General features: G+C 49.9%; 1 protein-coding gene across 1 annotated transcript; it reads left to right on the top strand.

Annotated features, from left to right (window-relative positions):
• The first annotated feature begins 7,158 nt into the window (after window positions 1–7,158).
• On the top strand, window positions 7,159–25,258 carry TUBB6 (tubulin beta 6 class V). Its single transcript, XM_072828665.1, has 4 exons — window positions 7,159–7,317; window positions 7,663–7,771; window positions 10,023–10,133; window positions 23,763–25,258. The coding sequence occupies exons 1-4, from the start codon at window positions 7,261–7,263 to the stop codon at window positions 24,824–24,826; spliced, it is 1,341 nt and encodes a 446-aa protein (XP_072684766.1). The 5' UTR covers window positions 7,159–7,260; the 3' UTR covers window positions 24,827–25,258.
• Window positions 25,259–25,968: the final 710 nt, after the last annotated feature.

Below are 25,968 nucleotides of genomic sequence, written 5' to 3'. Positions count from 1 at the left end.
TCACGTGGAACGTCAGGCATGGTCCTGGGAGTGGGGTGCAAGGAAAGCGGGCCTGCGGGGCATACAGAGTTGTAGTGGTGCAGCTTCCATCATCGCACTGGGGCCGACTCTGGGTAGAGCTGGTGGGAGTGTCCTTCCCTTCCTCAGGGACATGCTGGGTCCCCCAGGGGCCACCACCATCACCTCTCCAATCAGGGCAGAGCTCCATACCTTCATTCACACACATCAGACCTCAGGTCTCTTCCAGCTGCGCCCCTAACATCTTCCTTCTTTAAGGGAAAAGCACAGGCTCGTCACTCTCAAAGAATTCCAGGCATCCAGAGACCAGGAGAGGAGGTTTTGGGGGTTGGTGAGGATCTCCCTCTTCACAAATAGATTCTCATCCTTAGGTTGCAATGAGCTTCTTCCTGCACTGCTACTCTCTGCCTTTCTTCTGGAAAGAGGACTGACAACATGGATAAAAATCCTTTTAGTTAGGGGCACCTGGTGGCTCAGTGGTTGAGCATCTGCCTTTGGATCGAGTCCCACGTCGGGCTCCCTGCCTGGAGCCTGCTTCTCCCTCTGCCTGTGTCTCTGCCTCTCCCTCTGTGTGTCTCTCATGAATAAATAAATAAAATATTTTAAAAATATATCCCTTTAATCAGCATTTAATCCAGTAATTCCACTTTTAGGAACCAATCTCCTAAATTCAAAAATATTTCATGCACAAAGATATTTGTTGAAGCATTATTGACAGTAGTGGAAAATAGGAAACAACCCAGATAGCCAAACAGAAGGGATTAGAATACTCTATAAAATGTGTATTAAGGATGTTTTTTATGAAGCACCATAGAAATGCGAAGAAGTTACATTTACAAAGTTCAGTGTTTCAAAGCCCACAGACAACATGAACTTAATTAAGTTTAAGAAAACTAGTTGTAGGGATCCCTGGGTGGCGCAGCGGTTTGGCGCCTGCCTTTGGCCCGGGGCGCGATCCTGGAGACCCGGGATCGAATCCCACATTGGGCTCCCGGTGCATGGAGCCTGCTTCTCCCTCTGCCTGCGTCTCTCTCTCTCTCTCTCTCTCTCTCTGACCATCATAAATAAATAAAAAAAAAAAAAAAAAAAGAAAACTAGTTGTAGGATAAAACTGCCACAAAGGGTTGCTGGAGGAGAGGTGGGGCAAAGGATGGGTAGATGGGTGACAGGGATTAAGGAGGGCACTTGTGATGCACACCCGCTATTGTATGGTATGACGCATCACTAAATTCTATACCTGAAACTAATACTACACTATATGCTAACTAAAAAATAAACAAACAAACAAAAAAAAGACTGCCAGGAAATATGTCCAAATGTAAATTAATTCATTAATTGATGGTGTTTGGGGGGTTGGATTTTTGTCTTTTGTTTACTTTTCAGTCTTTTCCAACTTTTGTGAACATGGTCTATTACTACCTCACCCCTTTTTAAAATTGTGGTTTAAAAAAGTGCACAACATAAAATGTAGCATCCTAAATATTTTTAAGCACACAATTCAGTAGCATTCAGCATATTCACAGTGCTATGCAACAGATCTCCAGAATTTTCATCTTGCAAAACGCATCTAAGTTTTTACTGGGAAACTAATATAAAGATTATTTTAAAAATACAAACTGCCCAAGCCTAGCCCTGAACATTGTCCTGCTTCAGCTGGTTTTTAAAACCCGGAATGGAGTGCCTGGGTGGCTCAGTGGGTTAAGCATCTGCCTTGGGCTCAGGTCATGATCTCTGGATCCTGGGATCCAGCCCCCTGTAAGGCTCCTTGCTCAGCAGAGAATCTACTTCTCCCTCTCCTCCTGCTCCTGCTCTCTCTCTTGCTCATGTGCTGTCTCTCCCTCTCAAAGAAATAAATCAAATCTTAAAAAAAATAAAAATCGAAATCCTGGGATGAAGGTGCCTGTCCTTACTCCCCTGGGCCTCCAGCCTGTCACCTCCCCTGGGCAGGTGGGCATCAGGGCCTCTGCTGTCCCAGCACCTCCCTCCCCTCCTCCACAGCACCTGGGCTGATTGCTGTGGGCCTCAGCCCCCAAGCCCACGCACCCTGCAGCGGGTGTGCTCAAGGTAAGGGGCCAGGGTGAGGGAGAATGAGGGGGGAAGGACCTGGTCCTGGGGGTGCTGGGGGAGCCCTGGATGTTTGGGCTCAAGGTCTTTGCATCTGGCCACTGGGCCCTCTCACATGGCTGAGAAGGAAGCGGAGACTTGGAGGCCACATCAGGGATCAGACCCCAGGGATCTGGCACCTCACATACAGCCTTCCTTCCAGAACAGAAGGAAGATGGCTACATTGTGCACAGTAGCAGAGGAAACAGTCAGGGCTGGAGCTGAGTCTGCGACTGGGACAATAGCAACACAGTTAGGTTGGGCTGGGTAAAGCCACTTGACCACAGCAAGTCCTGCTGCCACTGCCGTTCTTGCCTCGTTGCCACACAGCCTGGCAACAATTCCACACCATCTTAGATGGCAGGTCGTATTCGTCACTTCCTACGCTCAGTTCTGCACGTGCATGTTTATTCTTCACTGTGTACTTGATGGACATATGCTCACTACTTCCTAAGAAAGAGGTGAAATGGGACAACGGGGTCACATTTTAGAACAGCTGACTCGTGTTTGACTTATGGAGAGGAGAGGAGTTGATCAGTCACAGGACGTGAGAGCTGCAAGGGAATTTTAAGATCGTCTGGCCTTACTCACTCTGGTTGATGAGGAAACAGATTTCATCGAAACCTAGAACTTTGAGGATGCAGGTTAAGAGTCACAGTTAACTTTCCAACTCGTTCCCCATGTAGAACAGAACAGGCTGCAGGCAGGCCCACACCACCTGGTCTTCCTGTGGCCCTCCAGGGAATTAGCCATTCCATAAAAACAAAGATATTCTCTAAGCACACCTCCCAAACCGGTCTTGTCTAGCAAAGGTATATAAAAAAGGATCTTTATTTTTGTTCCCAACCCAAAACAAAAGGAGCTCGAGGGGCGGCATGGGTAGGTGTGTGCCATCACGTCACCCGACTATCACCACTGTCCATATGAATCCAATCACGGAAACTCTGAGCCGGATGGGATGGGGGCTGCATGTGAGAGCTGGGCCCAGCCTCCTCACTTCTTCGGCACATGTGCCTACCTTTCTTAGGTAGCGTAAGCAGCTTCCTGGCTCCCAAACCAACACGGCACCTGGCACACATAGCTGTTCGGTTGATGTTGGTGGGGTTGGATTACAGCCAGAGGAGCTGTGCCTCCAACTGCCCAGCCAACAGCGTAGGGGCACCCAGAGCTCTAGGTTGAATGGGGATTCACATCTTCCCTCTCTCTTCACACTGGACTCAGAATGGATGAGAGAGACAATGCTCTGTTTTCAAAAACCTCCAATCTTTGGAAGCCCTTCCCAGAGGTTCTCTTCCTCTCTTAGAGGGCCTGTTTCTCAGCCACATGGAACTAACTCTGTACTCAGCCATCCCGTCTCCATGCCCAATGAAGGCAGGACAGCTCAAGACCATACTCTTGGCAGCAGCTTTTTTTTTTTTTTTTTTTTTTATGATAGTCACACACAGAGAGAGAGAGAGGCAGAGACATAGGCAGAGGGAGAAGCAGGCTCCATGCACCGGGAGCCCGACGTGGGACTTGATCCCGGGTCTCCAGGATCGCGCCCTGGGCCAAAGGCAGGCGCTAAACCGCTGCGCCACCCAGGGATCCCGGCAGCAGCTTTTTATCAACAAAAATTGAGACTGTGGCCAGGCCATTTGTGTCCTCTGTTCACTGGGCTACTTCATTCGTGGGTCCTTCCCTGCCACTGTCACTTCGTTTGAGAAGTTTACAAACCTATAGGAAAGTTGACAGGTAATACAATAATAAAATGAACACCTATCTAGAGGTACCTATTGCTAATGTGTTGCCACACACAGGAGGGTCCCTGCCCTTGGGCTGCACCCCTCCCTGCACCGCTGCTGGGATGTGCCCACTCAGGGCCCTCACCACTACTTCTGCAGCCAGGACGGGAGGATGCCCCCCATAAACATCACAGCCTGCTCCCAGCACACCCCCCGCCCCCTCCATGGTTGACAGTGATATTGACGTGCAGGAAGGGGTGGCCTATCCCGGCTGTAGAGGGGCTGGGGATACTGGGGTGTTCACAGGAGCACAGAAGAGCCTTCCTAGGGTGGGATGGTAGAGAGAAGGGGGAAAAGCCTTCCTAGGGTGGGATGGTGGAGAGAAGGGGGAAAGAGGAGGGCAAGTTGAGAGTTGGGGCTGGAGTCTGGAGCCAGCACTCCCCCGCTGCCACTCTTGATGCAAATCCGCAGGCAGTTTGAGAAGCCTACGTTGGAACCTGGCCTTCCAGACAGGAAAAGGCAGGAGGACAGAATGCTCACTTTAAAACTTTTGTAGGCTTGATTTACAATTTTAACATCTTTAGACACAGATGTCCTCTTCTCCAGCCCCAGCACTGGAAGGGCCTTAGCCAAGGGATCGGATCCTGTCCCCCACTTGTCAGCAAGGTGATGCCCGCTCTGAGCCTCTGTTTTCTCATCTGCAATAACATCTATCACAGACGGTTGTTGTGATGATTCTGTACGTTCTGTGGAAAAGCATGCAGCAATGAGCCTAAGTCACCTTAGTCACCCCCACCCTTGTGATGTGGATGGTAGGCTGGGGTGCTGGTCAACAAGGAGTGTCCATCAGAAACGCCAATAAATCAACTTTCCCCCCTTTGAATCCTGGTTATTGTGGTGTTCCTGAAGCCACTCTGACACCTATTTTCTGGTTCCATCAAATATCTCGGATTCAAATTCCCACCCAAGGACTAGCATTGAAAACGTGGCTATTTCAGCAAACCACCAAAGCTCCTGAAGTAGACACTTTTCTTTCAGCTGCTTAATGGCTTGATTCCACAGGGGCTGAGTGACCAGAGCTGAGCAAGGCTCTTTCAGGAACCTGAGGCCCTCTACTCCCCAGCTCCCTACACTAGGTTCAGTACCAGGAGATGAACATTTACTTGGAGTCAATAATTAAATTGAGCAATGGCCACAAGCAGCTGAAATAAGGGTGCTGGCTACTCAGAAGAGGACAGCCGGGTCATTTCAGGTTGAAAGTCTGACAGAGTGTGGGCAAGGCTGGGGCCCCTCACCTGCTTCCCTGGCATTGCAGAAGATGCGGGAGGGTACCAGGGCCAGGGACCCAGAGGTGAAAGAAACTAATCCTTAAAATCAGAAACATTTGGAAAACTCCAAAAGAAAAAAAAAATGTTTCAAGTTCTCTACCTCTTTCCAACCACACGCTGGTGTGGGTTGTTAGGACTTTCCCAAAGTTTTCATACACCTAAAAAGAAACTGCTGGTGCAGATTACAGAGCATTAACGCTTCCATTTGGCCTGGGGGTGGCGGGTGCAGTCCAGGCTCTTCAGAGTCTCCCTACCTAAAGTGCTCACACAGGGAAACTCATGCAAAAGTTTCTGGTGGATGTACATTCCAACGGAAGGTGCCACAGAATCACAGCCCCTGGAATAATCCTTTCATTTTACACATGAATAAACTGAGAATTTGAGTGAACACAAAGCTAATTGGAAACAGAACCGGAATTGAAATCCGAGTCACCCTGACTCACCACCCAGTGGTCATTCCTTTCTACCACACAGCACGGCCTGGAAGAGGGACTGTTGCTCCCTCAGGGCCTAATTCATGCCCAGATGTAACCCTGATTACCCCTGGCACACTTTAAGTGTCTGCCGCATGAGTACATGAGTGAGTGAGCCCCGCCAGCTAGAAGTGTCCAGTAGGCCCAACGGGAGAGGGTGTGTGTTTGTGGGGGCGGGGGGGGGGGGGGGGGGAGGAAGGTGAGCATGCCCACAGAGAGGGCTGGCAGCAGGGGGGTCAGGCTGGTGGGGCAAGCAGAGGGGTGTGGGGAGAATGAGGGCATCTGAGCAGGGAGGCAGAGGGGCCAGCCCCTACAGTGAGGACCCTGCTACCTGTTGGAGGGTGTGAAGGGAACAGGTGCCCAGGAGGGGCTGGGAAATGGGAGGACTGGAGTTTAGAGAGAGGCCAGGGCTGCGCCGTGTTATAACAGAAACATGGGGCCATGCTTTGCCTAGGCACGGTGGTCTCCAAGTCCCGGAGGGGGCTTAGCTGGTTGTCAGGGAGTCGGCCTGTCTTTCCGCGGCCTGGAGGAGAGGCCTGTAGGTTAAACTCTCCTCCTCCGGCACTGCATTTGCCTAAAGAACCTCCACGCGGCCCGCCCGCTCCGAACAGCCCAGGGCAGCGCTTGGCCCAGCAGGTCCCCGCGCCCCGCACCCGCACCCGGAGCAGGGGAGCTGAGGGAACCGCAGGGGTGCAAATCCAGGCCTCTGCCTCCCCCGGGGCCAAAGAGCTTTTTCCTCGCGGACTCCCAGTGGAGAGGCAGGGGGTACGCGGGCGCGCGGATGTGTGTGTTCAGGGTCACATGCAGCCAGGTATTGCCTTTAACTGAACCCCACGACACGCGACTCAGAGTCGCCGGATGGGGAGGGTCCCCTATTCCCAGGGGAGAGGCGGCAAAGCAAGGACCTAAGAACGCCCAAGTTAAGGGGGGGACGAGTGTCAGAGTCACGCGAGACGCTCCACTTTTCTGCCCTAAAGCCCGTCTCCCCTCAGGGTGTGACCCCAGGGCGCGGGTCGGGAGCCAGCGGGGCCAGCCCGGGCGGGGGAGGCCAGCGGGGGCCCAGGAGGGCCGTGGGGGGCCGCGGCTCGGGGCGCCCCGGAACCCGGCCGACGGCCCGGGGAGAGCCCGCCTGTGCACCAGGGCTCCGCGGGGGAGGCTCAGCGCAGGGCGGCGGCGGCAGAGGGCCCGGGAGCGCCGGAGCGCGCCCTTCCCCGCCGCCGCCCCGCTTTCTGAGCCTCCACCCACTCACCCCGCCTCCGCCCCCAGCCCGCGGCAGGAGGCTCGGTCCCCGGCCTGGCCTCCCCGGCAGGGTCCGCGGGTCCCTCCCGGTCCGCCCTCCGGGGGCAGCGCCGCGTCGAAGACGCCCGGGGAGGATGGCCCAGGGGCCGGAGCCGAGGGGGCGGGGGCGGGGGTGCGGGCGGGGGCGGGAGGCCGGGGCGGGGGCGCGGCGGGCGGAGGGGGCGGTGCGGGGAGGGCGAGGCCCGCGGCCATTGGTCGGGGCCGGCGGGACGGGGGAGGGAGCGGGCGGAGGGTCGAGTCCCGGGGAGCGCGCCGGGGCCCGCAGTCGCCGCCCGGGTCCGAAGAGCCAGAGCCCCGAGCGCAGAGCCGGCGCCCGCCATGAGGGAGATCGTGCACATCCAGGCGGGCCAGTGCGGGAACCAGATCGGCACCAAGGTGGGCGGGCACCGGGCTCCCTGCGGGTGGGCAGCCGGCAGCCCGGGGCGTCGGGGCTCGCCCCTCGGTGCGCGCTCCCTGCGCGCGGGTCCTCCGAGCCCAGGCCGGCCCTGCGCGGCCCCGGAAGGCGCCCGAGGAGAGGCGCGGCCGCGGGGGTCCCCGGGCGCCATCCCCGATCCCCACCCGGGCTGGGAGCGGCCGCGGGGCGGGGGCGGGCGCGCCTGGAATTCGGCCGCCGAGCCCCGCGCACCCCGCCCCCCGGGCCAGCCCTGGCGGGAGTCGCGGCGAACGACGCCCCAGGCCCCGCGTTCTGACCTGCTGTCCCCCCGCCTCCCTCTTCCCAAGTTTTGGGAAGTGATCAGCGATGAACACGGTATCGACCCAGCCGGAGGCTACGTGGGCGACTCGGCGCTGCAGCTGGAGAGAATCAACGTCTACTACAATGAGTCATCCTGTGAGTAGCGCGGTCGGGACCCCGCCCTTCCCCGTCGGACCCCGCCGCCCCCCTCCAAAACCGTCGCCCCCCCCGCCCTCCTCCGGAGGCCCTCCGATCCTGGCCGCCCCCCTCTGGGACCCTGGCCACCCCCGCCCGGACCTCGGCCACCGCCGCCAGGACCCCGGCCTCCCCCTCCGGGACCCCGGCCTCCCCCCTCCGGGACCCCGGCCTCCCCCTCCGGGACCCCGGCCTCCCCCGTCTTGGACCCCGGCCTCCCCCTCCGGAACCCCGGCCTCCCCCCTCCGGGACCCCGGCCTCCCCCTCCGGGACCCCGGCCTCCCCCGTCTTGGACCCCGGCCTCCCCCCTCCGGGACCCCGGCCTCCCCCCTGCGGGACCCCGGCCTCCCCCTCCGGGACCCCGGCCTCCCCCCTCTCGGACCCCGGCCTCCCCCCTGCGGGACCCCGGCCTCCCCCCTCTCGGACCCCGGCCTCCCCCCTCTCGGACCCCGGCCTCCCCCCCTCCGGGACCCCGGCCTCCCCCTCCGGGACCCCGGCCTCCACCTCCGGGACCCCGGCCTCCCCCCTCTCGGACCCCGGCCTCCCCCCTCCGGGACCCCGGCCGCCCCCCTCCGGGACCCCGGCCGCCCCTCTCCCGGCCCGGCCTTCCTGCCGCGGGACCACGCCCACCCCCGGCCCGCCCCCGGCCGCCCCCGCCTGGACCTGGCCCTCTTCCTCTGGGACCCCGGCCTCCCCGCTCCGGGACCCGGGATTCCCGGGCCTTCGACCGACCCGAGGCTGGTGCTCAGGATGCCGCCCTCCCGCGAGGGCAGTTTGTCCTTGAAAAATGGTCCCGGGACACGGCAGGATGCCCGACTGACTCCTTCCTCACCTCCCCCGGGGCGGGAAATCCGCCGTCAGTTTGTTTCAAACAGTCGAATTTGGCCTATCACAGGGCCTGAACTCTTGAACTAGACAACCCGTTAGTGTTGTGAAATTACTTACTGGGTCACGCCTGACTTTTTGCTTTGCTTTGTTTCTCGGTTTAAAATGTATCTCTTAATGGGGTTGCTTGGCTAAAAATCTGAAAAGCGCCCCGTTAAATGATTTCTCTGATTTTTTTTTTTTTTACCAACCTCCAAAAACATGTTGTGCTCTCAGGAAGCTGAAACTACAGACAACTCTGGATAATTGGTGGAGTTCAGTAAAAATTCCGGGCTGTGGCTTATCCAAGTTTGGGAATAATATCACCACCGCCCTGGACATCTGTCCTGTTATTGTGGCTAGATGTATACATTATTTGTTAGAATTTTTATTATAAATGTGATAAGTGCCCTTCATAAAACAACCAAAAATTAAGACTCTCAAAGAACATCCAGAAAATGACAGATGCTACCTTTCCGCATACACAACACATGTCCCCAGAATTACTCTGGTTTTTGGAGTCACTTGCTGTTTGCTCGAAAGCTGTGAAGAGCAGGATACGGAAAGCACTGGGTTTTATTCGTTCAGCAGCTCTAAGAAAAGGTCTGGATCAGCAGGGCATAGAATATGAAATTTCTACGTAGCACTAAAGAAAATTTTAGTTATACATTTTGCCTCCTGTTAACCCTTAGGTCTTGCTTGTTTATGTCCTTTCTTCAGTCTGGGTGTGTGCGTAGCAGGAGTTGTAGGGGCAAATCCTATGTACAAGCTCATTAGCCATGGCCAGTAGGCATCAAAATGTGCTTGCTAGCAAAAAGGCTACACTACACTCATTTGTAAATGAAAGTGTGTCCCAGAACAGCCCATGGGATCATACCTATAACTAGGTGCTACGACGATAGCTTGGATTCACGTGTGTGCACGAAGGAGGTGCCCCAAAGTGCAAAGAATGTCAGAGCAACACGGCAATTTGCTGCAACAGATAGTTTATTTCCATGGGGCTGAAAAAGTACAGTTTCCAACAGGAAAGAGGTGTCAGGGTGAAGTGGAAAATACAGGAGGCAGGAAGTCAGGAGACCTGATTTCTCATCCTGCTTATCCCTGGAACTTCCCCTGCCCATTCACACTTGGGCTGGTTTCCTCGCTGGGGCAATTTAAGGTGGGGTTGTGTTCCCACAGGCTCCTCCCTGTGCTAAGGCTCTCTGATTCTTAGAAAGCCAGGTCTGTCTCTGAAAAAACTTTGCTTTGTACCATCCGGGAAGCTCCACTGGGGGGACTTGCTGTGCGGCAGTGCATCACTCTGGAAACCAGAAAGTGACCCTTGTGGGTGGGCTTTGTTCTCTTCCAGCTCAGAAATACGTGCCCAGGGCTGCCCTGGTGGACTTGGAGCCTGGGACCATGGACAGTGTGCGGTCTGGGCCTTTTGGGCAGCTTTTCCGGCCTGACAACTTCATCTTCGGTGGGTTCCATCTTTCCTGCTTTCTTTTTATTTTTTTTTTTTAAGCATCAAACTAATTTATGGGTGAGACTGAAAGACAAAGAAAAGCTTAGAATGGAAATCAGCAGCTCCCAGTGTCATTACATTACAATATTTTTAATTCTTAGCTTTTCTTTAGGAAAGCAATCTCTGTGTCTCCAAATGAAATGTTTATATTGATAGTTACTGATTTAACAAATATTTTAGACATGAACTTTTTTCTTCCCCTTATAAATGATCATAACATGATAATCATTTGTTTTGGTTCCTATTTTGCTCATCTTTTTTTTCTATTTATTCATGAGAAACACAGAGAGAGAGAGAGAGAGAGAGAGAGAGAGGCAGAGAAACAGGCAGAGGGAGAAGCAGGCTCCATGCAAGGAGCCTGATGTGGGACTCGATCCCCGGTCTCCAGGATCACACCTGGTCTGCAGGCGGCGCCAAACCACTATGCCACCGGGGCTGCCCCCTATTTTGCTCATCTTTTAACTGCAGTGTGTTTATACCTATATTTCTCTTTCATGACCTATAGACAGTTACTCTGCTTCCTTCTTAAAGGCTGGCACCATATGAATTTTTGTTAGAATTGGGCAATTCCTTCCCTCCCTTCTACACAAGACATGGTCAAGCACCTGTCCCTCTGCACACTCCCAAAGAAAATTATGTAACATTAAACGAAGTGGCACCATTAGTACTACAAGCTTCTGTCACCCTGTAGCCATGGTTTTTAGAGTCAATGTTACTTGAAAAAATACTTAAAGGAGAAAAATTCAAACTGTGCAGGAAAAGCTGAATCCTGAAAGATTTCATTGGTACACAAACTGATGACTCTGTAGCAGAATCTGGCAGTGACCTGTTATAAAGGTGACTCAGCAAGATGAACATTCACGAATCCTTTGGGTATCATCCCCTTCCCTGTCACTCTGACAACAACACAACCAGCAGGACAGGCAGAGCTTCTGATAAGAACTAGTTCAAAGATTGGGCTGTATTTGGCCCCAAGCAAAGACCCTTCTCTACCCTGCTGCCCACATGTGGCTGTTTAAAGATAATAAAAATTACATAGAATCAATTCACTTCCTCAGTTGCACTAGCTACATTTTGAGTGCTCAATAATTAAATGTGGCCAGCGGTAGGTACCTCATGGAACATGTGGGACAGTTCCTCCAGGCCTCAGTAGAGGTACTGTATGGAATGACAGGGATAAAGAGAGAAAGTGCAAAGGCACTACACAAACACATGGCCGTTCATAACCACTTCTACCCTAAGAGCCAAGATGAAACCTACAGGATGTGTGGCAGACGGGAAAGTGTTCCATCGACAATCATATTTTAATGTTGGAAACCACACATTCACTCATGTTCTTTCTGAAAAATTACCAGTGTAATTGAATAAGAACTGTGCCTAGAGAGAACAATACCACTTGGCAACAGAAGTACCTCAATCAACAACAAACACAGTTTTGGTGCCCATAAAAGGCAAAATGTCTTACAAGGAAATGAGAGACCCTTAAGGCTGATTCATGGCTTAAAGTTAATGGTGGTATAGAAATTACATTTATCAAAGATCTTTTTTTTTTTAAGATTGATTGATTGATTGATGATAGACATAAAGAGAGAGAGAGAGGCAGACACAGGCAGAGGGAGAAGCAGGCTCCATGCCGGGAACCCAACACGGGACTTGATCCCGGGACTCCAGGATCGCGCTCTGGGCCAAACCGCTAAGCCACCCAGGGATCCCCACATTTATCAAAGATCTACTTTCCAATCCCTTCCTCAGAAGGCACCAGATGGGGATGATTTCATGGAGGGTAACAGATAATCCTCTGCTACTTAAACCCTATGTATCTAGGGTATCTCCTACACAGTAAGTGCTTGATAAATATTAGCAACATCATAGGAATGCAAGGATGGTTCAACATTGAGAAGTCAGCTAATAGGTTAAGAGAGACAACATCTTCATAGGTGCCCAAAAATATTTGATAAAATTCAGGATAGGCCCCTGACTTGTAGAGGACAAAAACCTTTACATGCAAGCTGGAAGGAGAAAGATACTCCCTCTATTTAAGAATTATCTACCAAATCCATAGCAATGTCACACTCACCAGTGAAGCATTAGAAGTATTCCCAGCAAAGTCACAAATGAGAAAAAGATGTCTATTGTGTCTTCTTCTATTTTTCTATTGTATTCCATGTTTTGAAGTTTCTAGCCAGTGCACAAAGACCAGAGAAAGAAAAGAGATACAGATCATTTAAAGGAAAAGACAAAATTATTATTTGAAGGTGGAATGATTCTCTTGGATTTTCCAGATAGGCTATCCAATGAATAGTTATTGGCACTTTTTAAGACCTCAGTGAGGCAGCCAGACACAAGATAAAGACTCAGATGTTATTACTGTGGGGTGACCAGCTGTCCTGATCTGCCTGGAATTGGGGTTTTTCTCAGGACACTACCCTCTCAGTGCTGAAATTGGTAAACTCCCAGGCGCCCTGAGACAAACTGATCTCCTTAAAGGCAATAATCAGTTATAAAACATAATGGGAAAATATCCTATTCACAATAGCAGCAAAAGTTATAAATACCTAGGGACAAAATTTTCTAGTAACTGAGAATGAGGAGGAGTCATTAAAACAAGATGCTCATCTCCCAGCAGACTGGGTGGTACTTTAAAAACTAACTGCTAGTATTGGTGTGGTTGTTCGGGAGAGTAAGCTTTAAGCATTGTCAGAGAACAACTTAATGGATTCAGCAAATCAAGAATTTTGATTCAACAGTTTCTGTTCAAGGAATTTGTCCCGAAGAAATGCTGGCACATGCATTAGGGACATTGCGTATTGGTTTCTAGAAGAGCTGAACCTCTTTGCCGGCCTCTGCCCCCTTGCCCTTACCACCAGCTGGATGGGTCTCTGACAGTTCAGGGGACTGCTTTCTCAGCACCTGTGATAGAGACTCAACTGGGAGAACCTTAGTACCCGTATGCCCAAAAGGAAAAAAGGACAACTCCCCCCATCCTCCTTTTTTTTTTTTAAGATTATTTATTTATTTATTTATTTGAGAGAGAGAGAGAGAACATGCCTGTGAGAGCAGAAGCAGGGGAAGAGGCAGAGAAGGGGAGAAGCAGGCTCCCCGCTGAGCAGGCCCCCCCCCCCCATATCAGGCTCCATCCCAGGACCCTGGGACCATGACCTGAGCTGAAGGCAGACACTCCACCGTCTGCCAGGTGCCCCCCAGGCACCCCCCTCTGCTTCCTGACACAGATCAGTGCCATCTTGAACTTTCTCTCACTGCGTGGGTATAGATCACTAGCAGCTATGGGGCTCTTGCGCTGGGTCACTGAGTTAGGGTACCCAATAAGAGAGCACTGAACAGGGAGAGGGGGACCTGGCAGCTGTTTTCAGCCTCTGGCGCCTCTGGTGCTACCAGTTTCCTTCTTGGGGCTCCTTCAGCCGCTAGTGTGAGGGATGAAGGGCCCCCACACATCCAGGCTCTGTAAGGATCCAAGTGAAGCGATAGCCTGTCTCGTCCACGTGCACAAAAGTCACTTCCACACAGAAATCTGCTTGGTCTCTTCCCTTGAAAGCTTAAGTGATTTTTGGTAAGAGTCTGAGAGGATTGCTAAGGTTTCTTGAATCTACCTCAGTCTCAGGAAACTCACAAAATTAATAGATTTCATCATTAAGCAAAGTATACAGTTGAGCCCTGAACAACACAGGGCTAAGTGGAGGGGTGCCAACCCCCTGCACAAACGTTTACTTCTAATTTTTGCCTCCCCCAAACCCAGCTACTAATAGCCTACTCTTACTGACAACATAAACAGTAGATCAACACCTAGTGTGAGGGTTACATGTGTGTATCCCATATTCTTACAATAAAGTCAGCTGGAGAAAAGAAGGTATTATTAAGAAAATCATAAGAAAGAGAAAATACATTTACGGAACTGTGATTATTTATCAAACAAATCTGCTTAAGCAGCCCCGTGCAATTTAAGCCCATGTGGTTCAAGGGTCAGCTGTACTTCTTGTTTGATACGCAGTACATGCTAGGAGATTCACAAGGACGAGGACGAGGAGGGGGGCATATACAGTGGAAACCTGGGCTGTCCCCCTCTGTCCATGCAGGGCCCTCCCAGAAAGCCGGCTCCTACGAGGTGGCCTTCTTGGGGCAGGTGCACATTAGAAGTGGATGCATGAGTTGTTGAGTTTGAATATATAAAAATATGGTAAAGCTTTATTTATGTAAAATGCCTGGCTTTCCTGCTCCTAGGTAGGACATAAGACAATGTAAAGACAGCCATAGACGTGGCCGTCTAAAACACCCAGTGAGCTGAGAGAGTTATTTCAGTTGCAGCTGTGAATTCATTTAAGCTCTGGGTTTCTGGCAACTAAATTCAAAAAAGGAAGCCCAGGACACAGTGGTCATCATCATAAAAAGGAGAGCCCACTTTGTTCTACATTATTTGTATTTATTTATCTTAATTTCTACTGTTTTTTTTTCAACAAAAGCTAATATAGAACTGCATTATTAAAAATTAAGAACTAGAGTAAAAAAATTTATTCTATATGACCATCATTGTATAATGGTCATTGGCATTGAGGTATAGTTTTACCTTTTCTTCCTGTTTGCTGATTTTCATTATTTGTAAACACTGTATCCCTTGGATCTTTTCCCCCACTGATATTATATTTAAGCCATGTTTCATGTTTCTAAAAGTTTAAGTTTTTAAAATCTCTGATTTTAATAGTTGCATAATGTGTAATTATTTATTTCATAATGGACAATAATCAGGGAGTGGTTTCTTACCAAGTTTTGCTCTAAGAAAGAAAAATCAGAATATAGGGGTGCCTGGTTGGCTCATTCGGCGGAGCATGAGACTTTTTTTTTTTTTTAAGATTTTATTTATTTATTCATGAGAGACAGAGAGAGAGGCAGAGACACAGGCAGAGGGAGAAGCAGGCTCCTCGCAGGGAGCCTGATGTGGGACTCGATCCCGGGTCTCCAGGGTCATGCCCTGGGCTGAAGGCAGTGCTAAACCGCTGAGCCACCTGGGCTGCCCAGCATGAGACTTGATCTCAGCGTGATGAGTTCAAGCCCTAGGCTGGGTGTAGAGCTTACTTAATTAAAAAAGAAAAAAGAAAGAATATAGTAATATGGAATCTAGATGTTTGCATCTTGGTTCATATAAACTGATCTGTGTTTCTAACTCTGTCAACAGAATAGATCCTCAAGAGTAAAATTACTAAGTTAGAGCCTGTGAACATATTTAAGCCCATTATACATTTTGCTTTAGTCTTTCAACTGGGTTAATGCCACCAGCAGTGTTTGAGAATGCAGCTTTTGCTCTGCTTTTGCCTGAAATTTAACTTTTAAAGAAACGTATCAACTGAGGGACTCTGAGCAATATAACTAACAATGCTTTAAGAAACACTTTACAGGAAATGGAAAAAGAACTTGGCAAGTCCGTATAAACTATATAAGTTGTCAATATAAGAAAAAAGAAACTTGTACTCCCATAAACAGGACTTACACATAGAGAAACCTAAAGACCCAATATTAAATACAAAATACAACTCAGTGAACCGTGTTCCCACAGGAAGGGGCTGTTAGCTGAAACACACACACAACCTTTTTTGCCTTTTTTTAAAAAAGATTTTATTTATTTACTCATGAGAGACAGAGAGAGGCAGAGACACAGGCAGAGGGAGAAGCAGGCTCCCTGCGGGGAGCGGGACTCGATCCCAGGACCCGGTGGTCACAACATGAGCTGGAGGCAGAGGCTCCACTACTGAGCCACCCGGGTGCTCCCCTTCTTAAGAAAAAGTAGAAAAGCATTATCTAATAGTACATTGTTTAAATTTAAGATATTCAAACTCATTCTTGTTACATTGGGCTTCATGGAACTTTGTTATGTTTTATTTCTTAAAATGGGTGGTAGGTGTGTAGATATTAAGCATGTTTCAAAGCCTTTCACATGCGGTTAAGTCAGTCACGAGAAGTGTTGGCATTGATGAGGTGATGGCTCTTGTTGGCGCTTTCTAGAAGAGGTTTCTGATAGGACCTTGGAGGCCATGTGCCTTCCCCGCCTTCCTTGTCTCTCATCCAGCCCATATGTCTGCTCAGGGTCAGGCGTCCCCTCAGCCATCACTCCTGTGAAGCCAAGACCTGTTAAGGTTTTAAAGAGGCTTTCTGAAACAAAAAAATATACATGGAACAAAAAGAGACTTCATGAAACTGGATCAAACTTCTGACGTACTAAGCTAGTTTCTCATGGCAGCAACTTCAGTGATGGTGGAAGTCTTCTTTGGTTGAATTTATTTGAACTAAAAACTGAGAGAGCCTAAGAAAGATCTTTCTCATCTTTCTAGCTGTCTGTAAGTGGGACAAAATAGTTGAAGAACAAATTCACATAGACCATTTAATTATCTAATCCACTCTCCTTGTAAACCTTCAAGAATGTTAGAAATGACATTGGCATTTAAACTGTCTCCAGGATTCTTTCTTGTATCTTTGCTTCTTTGTTAGAACATGCATCATTTTTTGATTCAGAATATTTAAAAATTTTAGCAGATTGTACTGATGTGAAATAGCTTTAAAGTAATTTTTCAAGCCAATAACTGGGGTGCTGGGCTGGCTCAGTAGGTAGAGTATGTGACTTTTGATCTCAGGGTCATGAGTTCAAGCCTGGTGTTGGGTGTGGAGCCTACTTGCAATAAAAAAAAAAAAATTTAATGTAAAGCCAACAGGATTTTTATTTTTTATTTGTTTTTATTGAAGCTTGATTTGCCAACATATAGTGCAACACCCATTACTCATCCCATCAAGTGCCCCTTCTGTGCTCATCACCCAGTTACCTCAACCCCCTACCCTTCTCCCCTTCCTCAACCCTTTGTTCGTTTCCCAGAGTTAGGAGTCTCTCGTGGTTTGTCACCATCTCTATTTTTCCCATTCAGGTCCCCTCCTTTCCCTTATAATCCCTTTCACTGTTTCTTATATTCCTCATACAAGTGAAACTATATAATGTTTGTCCTCCAATTGACTTACCTCACTCTCTCCAGTGAAGTAATAATTATATACCCTCCAGTTCCATCCACGTTGAAGCAAATGGTAGGTATGCATCCTTTCTCATGGCTAATATTCCATTGTACATATAGACCACGTCTTCTTTATCCATTCCTCTTTCGATGGACACCGAGGCTCCTTCCACACAGTTTGGCTATTGTGGACATCGCTGCTAGAAACATCGGGGTGCAGGTGTCCCGGCGTTTCATTGCATCTGAATCTTTGGGGTAAATCCCCAACAGTGTAATTGCTGGGTCGTAGGGCAGGTCTATTTTTAACTCTTTGAGGAACCTCCACACAGTTTTCCAGAGTGGCTGCACCAGTTCACATCCCCACCAACAGTGCAGGAGGGTTCCCCTTTCTCCACATCCTCTCCAACAGTTGATGTTTCCTGTCTTGTTAATTTTCCCCATTCTCACTGGTGTGAGGTGGGATCTCATTGTGGCTTTGATTTGTATTTCCCTGATGGCAAGTGATGCGGAGCATTTTCTCATGTGCTAGGCCAACATTATTTTTAATTAAGAACTGTAAATTGTTTGAATGGGCTTATTTTGTTAAAATAATAGCATGCTTGTTATAGGGAATGGAGAGGTATCCAGAATATATAAACAGAGTATATTGTTTGAGGAGACAGTTGTTTTTAAGTTATTCTCCATTTAATGAAAGAGGCAGCATTGTCTAGGAGATTGTCCATCCCCCAGTAGCTTCAGAGCTCACTGTTTCAGAGTTGGTCAATTACAGCGAACCAGTGTCATTCTATCACTAGGTGTGGTTTGAAGTGGTTTGGTTTTGTTTTTAGAGATTTTATTTATTCATGAGAGACAGAGAGAGAGAGAGAGAGAGTGGCAGAGACACAGGCTGAGGAAGAAGCAGGCTCCATGCAGGAAGCCCACTGTGGGACTTGATCCTGGGACTCTAGGATCATGCCTTGAGCCGAAGGCAGACGCTCAACCGCTGAGCCACCCAGGCATCCCTTGAAGTAGTTTTTAAAAAAACACTGACTTGAACTAATGTATAATTTTAAAAGTGAAAGTTATCTGTGCTTAAGTTTTGAACATGAATATACCTTAAAAACAACTTTTTTCTTAACAAATTGTTTGTTGTATTGCAGAGACAGTGGGAGTGAGTTTTACAGGAGAAAATGGGGCACCATGGGATCCCTGGGTGGTGCAGCGGTTTGGCACCTGCCTTTGGCCCAGGGCGCGATCCTGGAGACCCAGGATCGAATCCCACGTTGGGCTCCCGGTGCATGGAGCCTGCTTCTCCCTCTGCCTGTGTCTCTGCCTCTCTCTCTCTCTGTGACTATCATAAATAAATAAAAATTTTAAAAAAAAAAAGAAAAAAAAAAAGAAAATGGGGCACCAGAAAGCCTCTTTCTGCACATGTAACTTTCCCTTCCAGATTTGGGGCTAGAGGGGGTCAGGGAGTACTTAATGGTCACCCAGTGTGAGCAAGAGGTAAGCCAGAGGGTGGCCTCTGAGAAAGCCCTGGGGACCTGTTGCAACCTGCCTGCCGAAGCTTGAGATTGCAGCCTTGTGTTCTTCGGGCCCGAGCCGCCGATTACTGTCACAACAGCTCATTACAGAACATGTTCAACTTATGACCCCCAAATATTTAACTGGGAACATCTGTTGCTATGAGACAGTGGCAAAATATTTTCAGAAGTCACTAGCTTCTTCCTTTTGTCGAGAGCAGAGGACATCTCATGGCTACTCATGCTGTAAATACTAAGGAAGCTGAGGCAGCCGTGTGAGCTGAAGGAAGAATCGAGCTCCTCGAGCTTCCCTTGCTGTGGCTGCAGGCCCGCCTGAAGCTCCCTACCTGTTGTCACTTGCTGTTTCCTGCTCCGTTTTAATGAAATCATCTCTTGACCTCTTTCTTTTTAAAAAAAAAAAGATTTTATTTATTCATGGGAAACCCAGAGGCAGAGACACAGGCAGAGGGAGAAGCAGGCTCCGTGCAGGGAGCCCGACATGGGACTCAATCCCGGGACTCCAGGATCATGCCCTGGGCCGAAGGCGGCGCTAAACCACTGAGCCACCCGGGCCACCTCCTTAGCCTTTCTGACAATTGCCCTCGCCTACCTTCCTCTGGGAAGGTGTGCTCGTCCTGTCCCAGCTCCATGAGTGGGCTAGCCCCGCACCTTGTCCTCCTGGTGCACCTGGCCGGGCTGCAGCCTGCTGGATTGGTGGGGAGGTGTGGACAGGAGCCAGCGAGGGATAGGAGGGACAGTGGCCATCTGTGAGTCCTCAGGGCGGGACCAAAGAGACCCTCTGTTGGTCAGGGGGCACAGTCACCTCCTAGACCAGGAGATGGCCTCAGAGAAGGCTAAGGGGCCAGTGCCCTTGGGGTGGCTGCAAGCACGGAGGGGCTTGCTTCCTGCCCAGCCTGGGCCCTCGAGGAGCCCCGGGGCCGCCAGGCCCATCGACTAGGTGCCTCTGAGCAGGTGGGGCAAGGACAACCAGAGTGAGAGGTTGAGCTCCCTTGTGACGTAAGGCTAAGACCAAGGAGCAAGGGGCCAGCTGTGTCTTATTCCCATGAGCAGTCTGCCCTCCTGGACATGTCACTCTTTAATATTTAATATTTAAATGTGTTTAATGTTTTCATCATGAAGTTAAAACTGTTTGCACGTTTTCTTCAAATACACAAGTCTGTAGTATCAAAATGGAACCTCCTCACCCCTTATACAGATGACTGTGAGATTTGATTCCCTGGGGATACCTGGTGCTGTACATGGTGCCTGGCCTTTTCCTATGGACACATGCACTTGTGCGTATGTCCCCCCACCACCCCCCAACTAGCAGTTGACTTGGTTTTTCAGAAAATGGGATCATGCTACACATACCATTTTGCAGCTTCTTGAAAAGTTCATCAACATAACTGGGACACCCCCTGTGACAGTCAGTGCCTCGCTGCTGAGTGAGTGTCCTCATGTAGTAATGCCTCCATTTACTGAGATTTTTAAAACTTCCCTTAAAGGCATGTTTTCATATTTTAATTTTCTCTTGATTATCAAGAGACATGTTAATATGTAATGTTGTAACTTAACTATCCTCTTATCCCATCCTTCAGAGCCAACCACGATTATTAGTTTACTGTGTATTTCTCAAGTTTATTTCTTAAATGCGTTTTATTTTTTTTTTAAGATTTTATTTATTTATTCATGAGAGACACAGAGAGAGGGGCAGAGACACAGGCAGAGGGAGAAGCAGGCTCCACAGAGGGAGCCTGATGTGGGACTCGATCCTGGGACTCCGGGATCATGCCCTGAGCCAAAGGCAGACGCTCAACCACTGAGCCACCCAGGGGTCCCTCTTAAATGCATTTTAAATCTTTTAATAAAAGTTTAAAATATTCAGTTTGCTAGCTAGTAAAACATGTACTTGGCCCAGGACTCAAACGGAGCAAAAGGGTCTACAGTGAAAAGTTGGTCTCATTCCAACCCCAAGTTGGTGGCCGCCAAGACCGCCCCCCAGAGGTGGCATTGTGGGATTCCCGTGCTCATTCTGTGACACACATACGATCACAGCCAACAACATACACCATTTAGTATTTTGGGTCCCTCCCTTAGCAATATACTTTGAAAATCTTGCCATCCCAGTACTAGGGCTGATGGCTGCTCTTGTTCCTTTGATAGAAACAAGCATTGATTTAACCAGTCCTCTGTTGAAAGACATTTAGACTGTTTCCTTTTTTCTTCACTATTATTACAAACTTCTCCTCAGTCTCAGCACATATGGGTCTCAAAGGATATGTCACTTTCCACACGTGCCCATAGACCTGTCTCAGCAAATTTGTACAAGTAAGATTGCTGAGCCTAAGGGAACGGATTTTGATCTGCCAAGTTGTTCTCCACAGAGGCTAGTCCCTGCCGTGCACCCCCGCAGCCCCATGGATGGAGGGGCCTCCCCAGCCCCAGCCAGCGGTGTTCGCCAGCTTTCGGAGCTCTGTCGGTTTCACGGGAGAAATTGAATCTCCTTGTTTTGATGTGCATTTCTCTTGTAAGGAATGCATCAAATATTGAAGTTATTTGAATTTCCTTCCCTGTGGAGTGTTTATATCCTTTGCTCATTCTCCTAAAAGTTACTGTTTTCCTTACTGATTTGTAGGACTTCTTTAGATATTTAAGGAGGTTATCCCTTTGTATGTGATACGAGTTGCTAGGAGTCAATATATTTTATTTATTTATTTTTATTTATTTATTTTTATTTTTTTGTTTATGATAGTCACACACACACACAGAGAGAGAGAGAGAGAGAAAGAGAGAGAGGCAGAGACACAGGCAGAGGGAGAAGCAGGCTCCATGCACCGGGAGCCTGATCCGGGATCGCGCCCTGGGGCAAAGGCAGGCGCCAAACCGCTACGCCACCCAGGGATCCCTCAATATATTTTAAACTTACTGAGGAATCACAGGATTTTGGTTATTTTTCCTGTTTTACAGACTTCCACCTAACACCCACAGTGTTTACCACGGATAAATGCTGTGGAAGACTCAAGCGACTTTGAGATAAGACCCATTCCTCCAAAGTAGGCCCCTGTAAGGCCACACCCACAGTCCATGGCAAAATGTGGGGGCCCAGCACCAGACCTCAGTCAGAGGGCCCCCATCCGCTTGTCTTCCCTGATGTAGCACTGGGCCACTCCCGGAAGGCAGCCTGATGGGGTCACTGCTCTCTGGCTCAGCTTCCCACTGGTGTGCCCGGTGGCAGGTATGGACCTGCCTGCCTAGAGCAGAGAAGCTGGGTTCTGGATGGTGATTGTGGGTTGTTGCCACCAGCTGGGTATAGACAAAAATCGAGTGAACATCTTTGGAATGAGTGGAGAGAGGTCCATACAGTATGATTGCAGCACTGTCCTAGCTCTGAGCAGAAGGACAAACCAGCCTGGCATCTCTGCTTCCTTTCATTTTTTATATCCACTTGACACAGTCAGATCACCTGCTGGCTCCTGTGGTGCATCCTGGTCCTTTTGATTCAATACATAGGGAAAGTGTGTGATAGGGATGCTAACAAATTTATTTTTAAATTATTTGTACATTATTTTTAAAAAAATTTTAAAGGAATTTTGTAAAAAGGTTTTATTTGACAGAAGAAGAGAGTGCAAGCATAAGCAGGAGGAGTGGCAGGCAGAGGCAGAGGCAGAGGCAGAGGGAGAAACAGGCTCCCCACCAAGGAAGGAGCCCAATGTGGGGCTCGATCCATTGATCCTGGGATCATGACCTGAGCTGAAGACAGATGCTTAACCCACTGAGCCTCCCAGGGGCCCCTATACATTCTTTTTAAAACTAGATTTGATATACCCTATTTACTAAATAAACATAACTAACATAAACATAACATAAACTAAATAATGCCTTTTAATCATCTTCCTTGCTTCTTAAATAACCTAATAACTTATAATTTTGCCTTGATACCAGTTTAAAAAATGAGAAACAGCAGTGCCTTGTCTTTATAGTTTATTATTCAATAGAAATATTACCTCTCGCCATCAGAGGGGCAAAGCCAGGCATAGAGGTGGGGGAAGACGAAGGTTCATCATAAGCTTGAGGAGGTCAGCCCTGAGCATTGACCTGACTGCTTTTCATAATTTACCCTACACTGTGCTCTAGAATTTAGTTCTCAGTGTTTTGTTTTTTTTAATACTCCTTGAAATGTGTATTAACCTATTGATTTGGATTGAAAAGCTCATGTTTTTCTGACGGAATGTAAGTTCAGTTCAGAGGACTTCTCTGATAATTAGGACTGCCTTTGCCAACTAGAGTATATGGCTTGTATTTTTTATAACCCGGATAAGCTGAGCTTCATCCTAAAAATTCTTTCCAGTAAAAATATATTCAAAACATTTAATTAAAAAATCGTATTGGCAAAAACATTTTTAAAAATCATATTGGCAAAGTTGCATTGGAATTAATATTTCCATTTCCCAACTCTTTCCAAGTATATTGGATTAAGAAAAGTGCCTTAAGGGATCCCTGGGTGGCGCAGCGGTTTGGCGCCCGCCTTTGGCCCAGGGCGCGATCCTGGAGACCCGGGATCGAATCCCACGTCGGGCTCCCGGTGCATGGAGCCTGCTTCTCCCTCTGCCTGTGTCTCTGCCTCTGTGTGTGTGACTATCATAAATAAATAAAAATTAAAAAAAAAAAAAAGTGCCTTAAGTAAAAGGCAACACTTGGGACGTCCGGGTGGCAAAACCTTTTGATTTCTCCCAGACCCAGAAGGGAAGAATGAGCCAACTGAGGTGGTTTCCGGTGCTGCCTTCCACGGAATTGAGTTTGGGGCTGAAAGATGTGTTTTTTTTCATCACCATCGTAAAAGTATAAACAACAGAGGGGCCTGGGTGGCTGGGCCGGTTAAGCGCCCGCCTTAGCTCAGGCCCGGATCCCGCGGGGTCCTGGGGTCGGGCTGCTCAGCGGGTGCTGCCGCGTGGCGAGCCTGCGTCTCCCCCTGCTTGTGGTCTCTCTTCCGCGTCGGATAAATAAGCGAAAGCATGAATAGCGGTGAGCTCCGCCCCCGGGGCCGACCCACCGAGGCCTCACTGTCGTGTGCTTTGTCGCAGGACAAACGGGCGCAGGCAACAACTGGGCCAAGGGCCACTACACGGAGGGCGCCGAGCTGGTGGACGCGGTGCTGGACGTGGTGCGGAAGGAGTGTGAGCACTGCGACTGCCTGCAGGGCTTCCAGCTGACGCACTCGCTGGGCGGCGGCACGGGCTCGGGCATGGGCACGCTGCTCATCAGCAAGATCCGCGAGGAGTACCCCGACCGCATCATGAACACCTTCAGCGTGATGCCGTCGCCCAAGGTGTCGGACACGGTGGTGGAGCCCTACAACGCCACGCTGTCGGTGCACCAGCTGGTGGAGAACACGGACGAGACCTACTGCATCGACAACGAGGCCCTGTACGACATCTGCTTCCGCACCCTGAAGCTGACCACGCCCACCTACGGCGACCTCAACCACCTGGTGTCGGCCACCATGAGCGGCGTCACCACGTCGCTGCGCTTCCCGGGCCAGCTCAACGCCGACCTGCGCAAGCTGGCCGTCAACATGGTGCCCTTCCCGCGCCTGCACTTCTTCATGCCGGGCTTCGCGCCGCTCACGGCCCGCGGCAGCCAGCAGTACCGCGCGCTCACGGTGCCCGAGCTCACGCAGCAGATGTTCGACGCCAAGAACATGATGGCCGCGTGCGACCCGCGCCACGGCCGCTACCTCACGGTGGCCGCCGTCTTCCGCGGCCCCATGTCCATGAAGGAGGTGGACGAGCAGATGCTGGCCATCCAGAACAAGAACAGCAGCTACTTCGTCGAGTGGATCCCCAACAACGTGAAGGTGGCCGTGTGCGACATCCCGCCGCGCGGCCTCAAGATGGCCGCCACCTTCATCGGCAACAGCACGGCCATCCAGGAGCTGTTCAAGCGCATCTCGGAGCAGTTCTCCGCCATGTTCCGGCGCAAGGCCTTCCTGCACTGGTTCACGGGCGAGGGCATGGACGAGATGGAGTTCACCGAGGCCGAGAGCAACATGAACGACCTGGTGTCCGAGTACCAGCAGTACCAGGACGCCACGGCCAACGACGGAGAAGAAGCCTTCGAAGACGACGAAGAGGAGATCAATGAGTAGAGGAGCGTCCCAGCCTCACAGACCACGACCCACGGGCTCCACTCCGGAGCCTGTGACCCCGAGGGCCCCTGCAAGGCGCTCTGCTCCACACGCCTGGGTAGAGGCCCCTCACCAGCGCAACGAAACCGCACCGTCGGTCCTCCGGAAGGAAGGAAGTACATGGAAGATCGGCAGCCCTACCCAGTCGAAACCTCAGATGACACACTTCCTGCTGGAGGACCCCAGACGACAATTGGGCCATCAGGGAAGGGCCAAATGGATTGACCTCTCACCCTGTTAAGCGTTCAGCCTTGCTGAGAGTTAGCCAGGAGGTTAGAAACAGTGTTTTTCATCCTTTGTGATGGGATCTGAAGCTGTGCAGTGTTGCCTTACTTTGAAAATGCAATATAGAACTTTAAAACAACCTATTCATAATAAAACACTGAAACTCTTCCTTTGCCTCTTCCAGCTGTTTCCATGATAGATTTGTTTGCGTGCTTACGGTGGTTCCTTGGGTACCTGTGTCTTCCTGGGGTGAACTGCCGCTGCCACTCAGTGATTGAACTCAGAGGAAAGGCTTTCCTGGAACTGCAGGCCTTCAGGGTGGCACCAGAATTCTCCTGAGTATCAGAGTAGCGCACACACAGATAAAAGCCCCTCGTCCCCATTTTGCAGCCAGCGCGTAGACCTCCCACAGAATCTTTGATCCTGGGCTACTTAGTCCCAGCCTTCCCTAACAGCTGCGCTAAGCTTTGCCAGAGGAGCTACAGAAAAAAGCCTTTGCCAGAGGCTCCAGGCTTCCGGCCAAAGCAAGGGGGATATGCAAGCTCCTGATGGGTAAGGGAGGACCTGGCAGGGCCAGCTCTGGGAGCTGTGTGCTCCGGCTCAGCACGGAGGTGGAGGGCTATCTTCTATAAAACAGATCACTTTTCAGATTCTATTAACTTGCCACAACCTCTGTAAGAGGTCTTATAAAGTCAAACTCCACAGGACATGACCAGGCTAGTCCTACTAGTAATTAGCACACACGGCTGTTCACCAGTGTTGCTGGTTTATTTCTCCCTTCTGCTCCTTTGAAGTTAGCTGTGAACATGACTTTGGCCAAAAGAATGTCACTTCCAGGTGCCAAGTCTCTAAAGGCTAGTGCTTGATCTTCAACTCTG

Source organism: Canis lupus, chromosome 6 (assembly GCF_048164855.1).
Source record: "Canis lupus baileyi chromosome 6, mCanLup2.hap1, whole genome shotgun sequence".
NCBI classification, from domain to species: Eukaryota; Metazoa; Chordata; class Mammalia; order Carnivora; family Canidae; genus Canis; species Canis lupus.
This window is presented reverse-complemented; position numbering and strand designations above follow the sequence as displayed.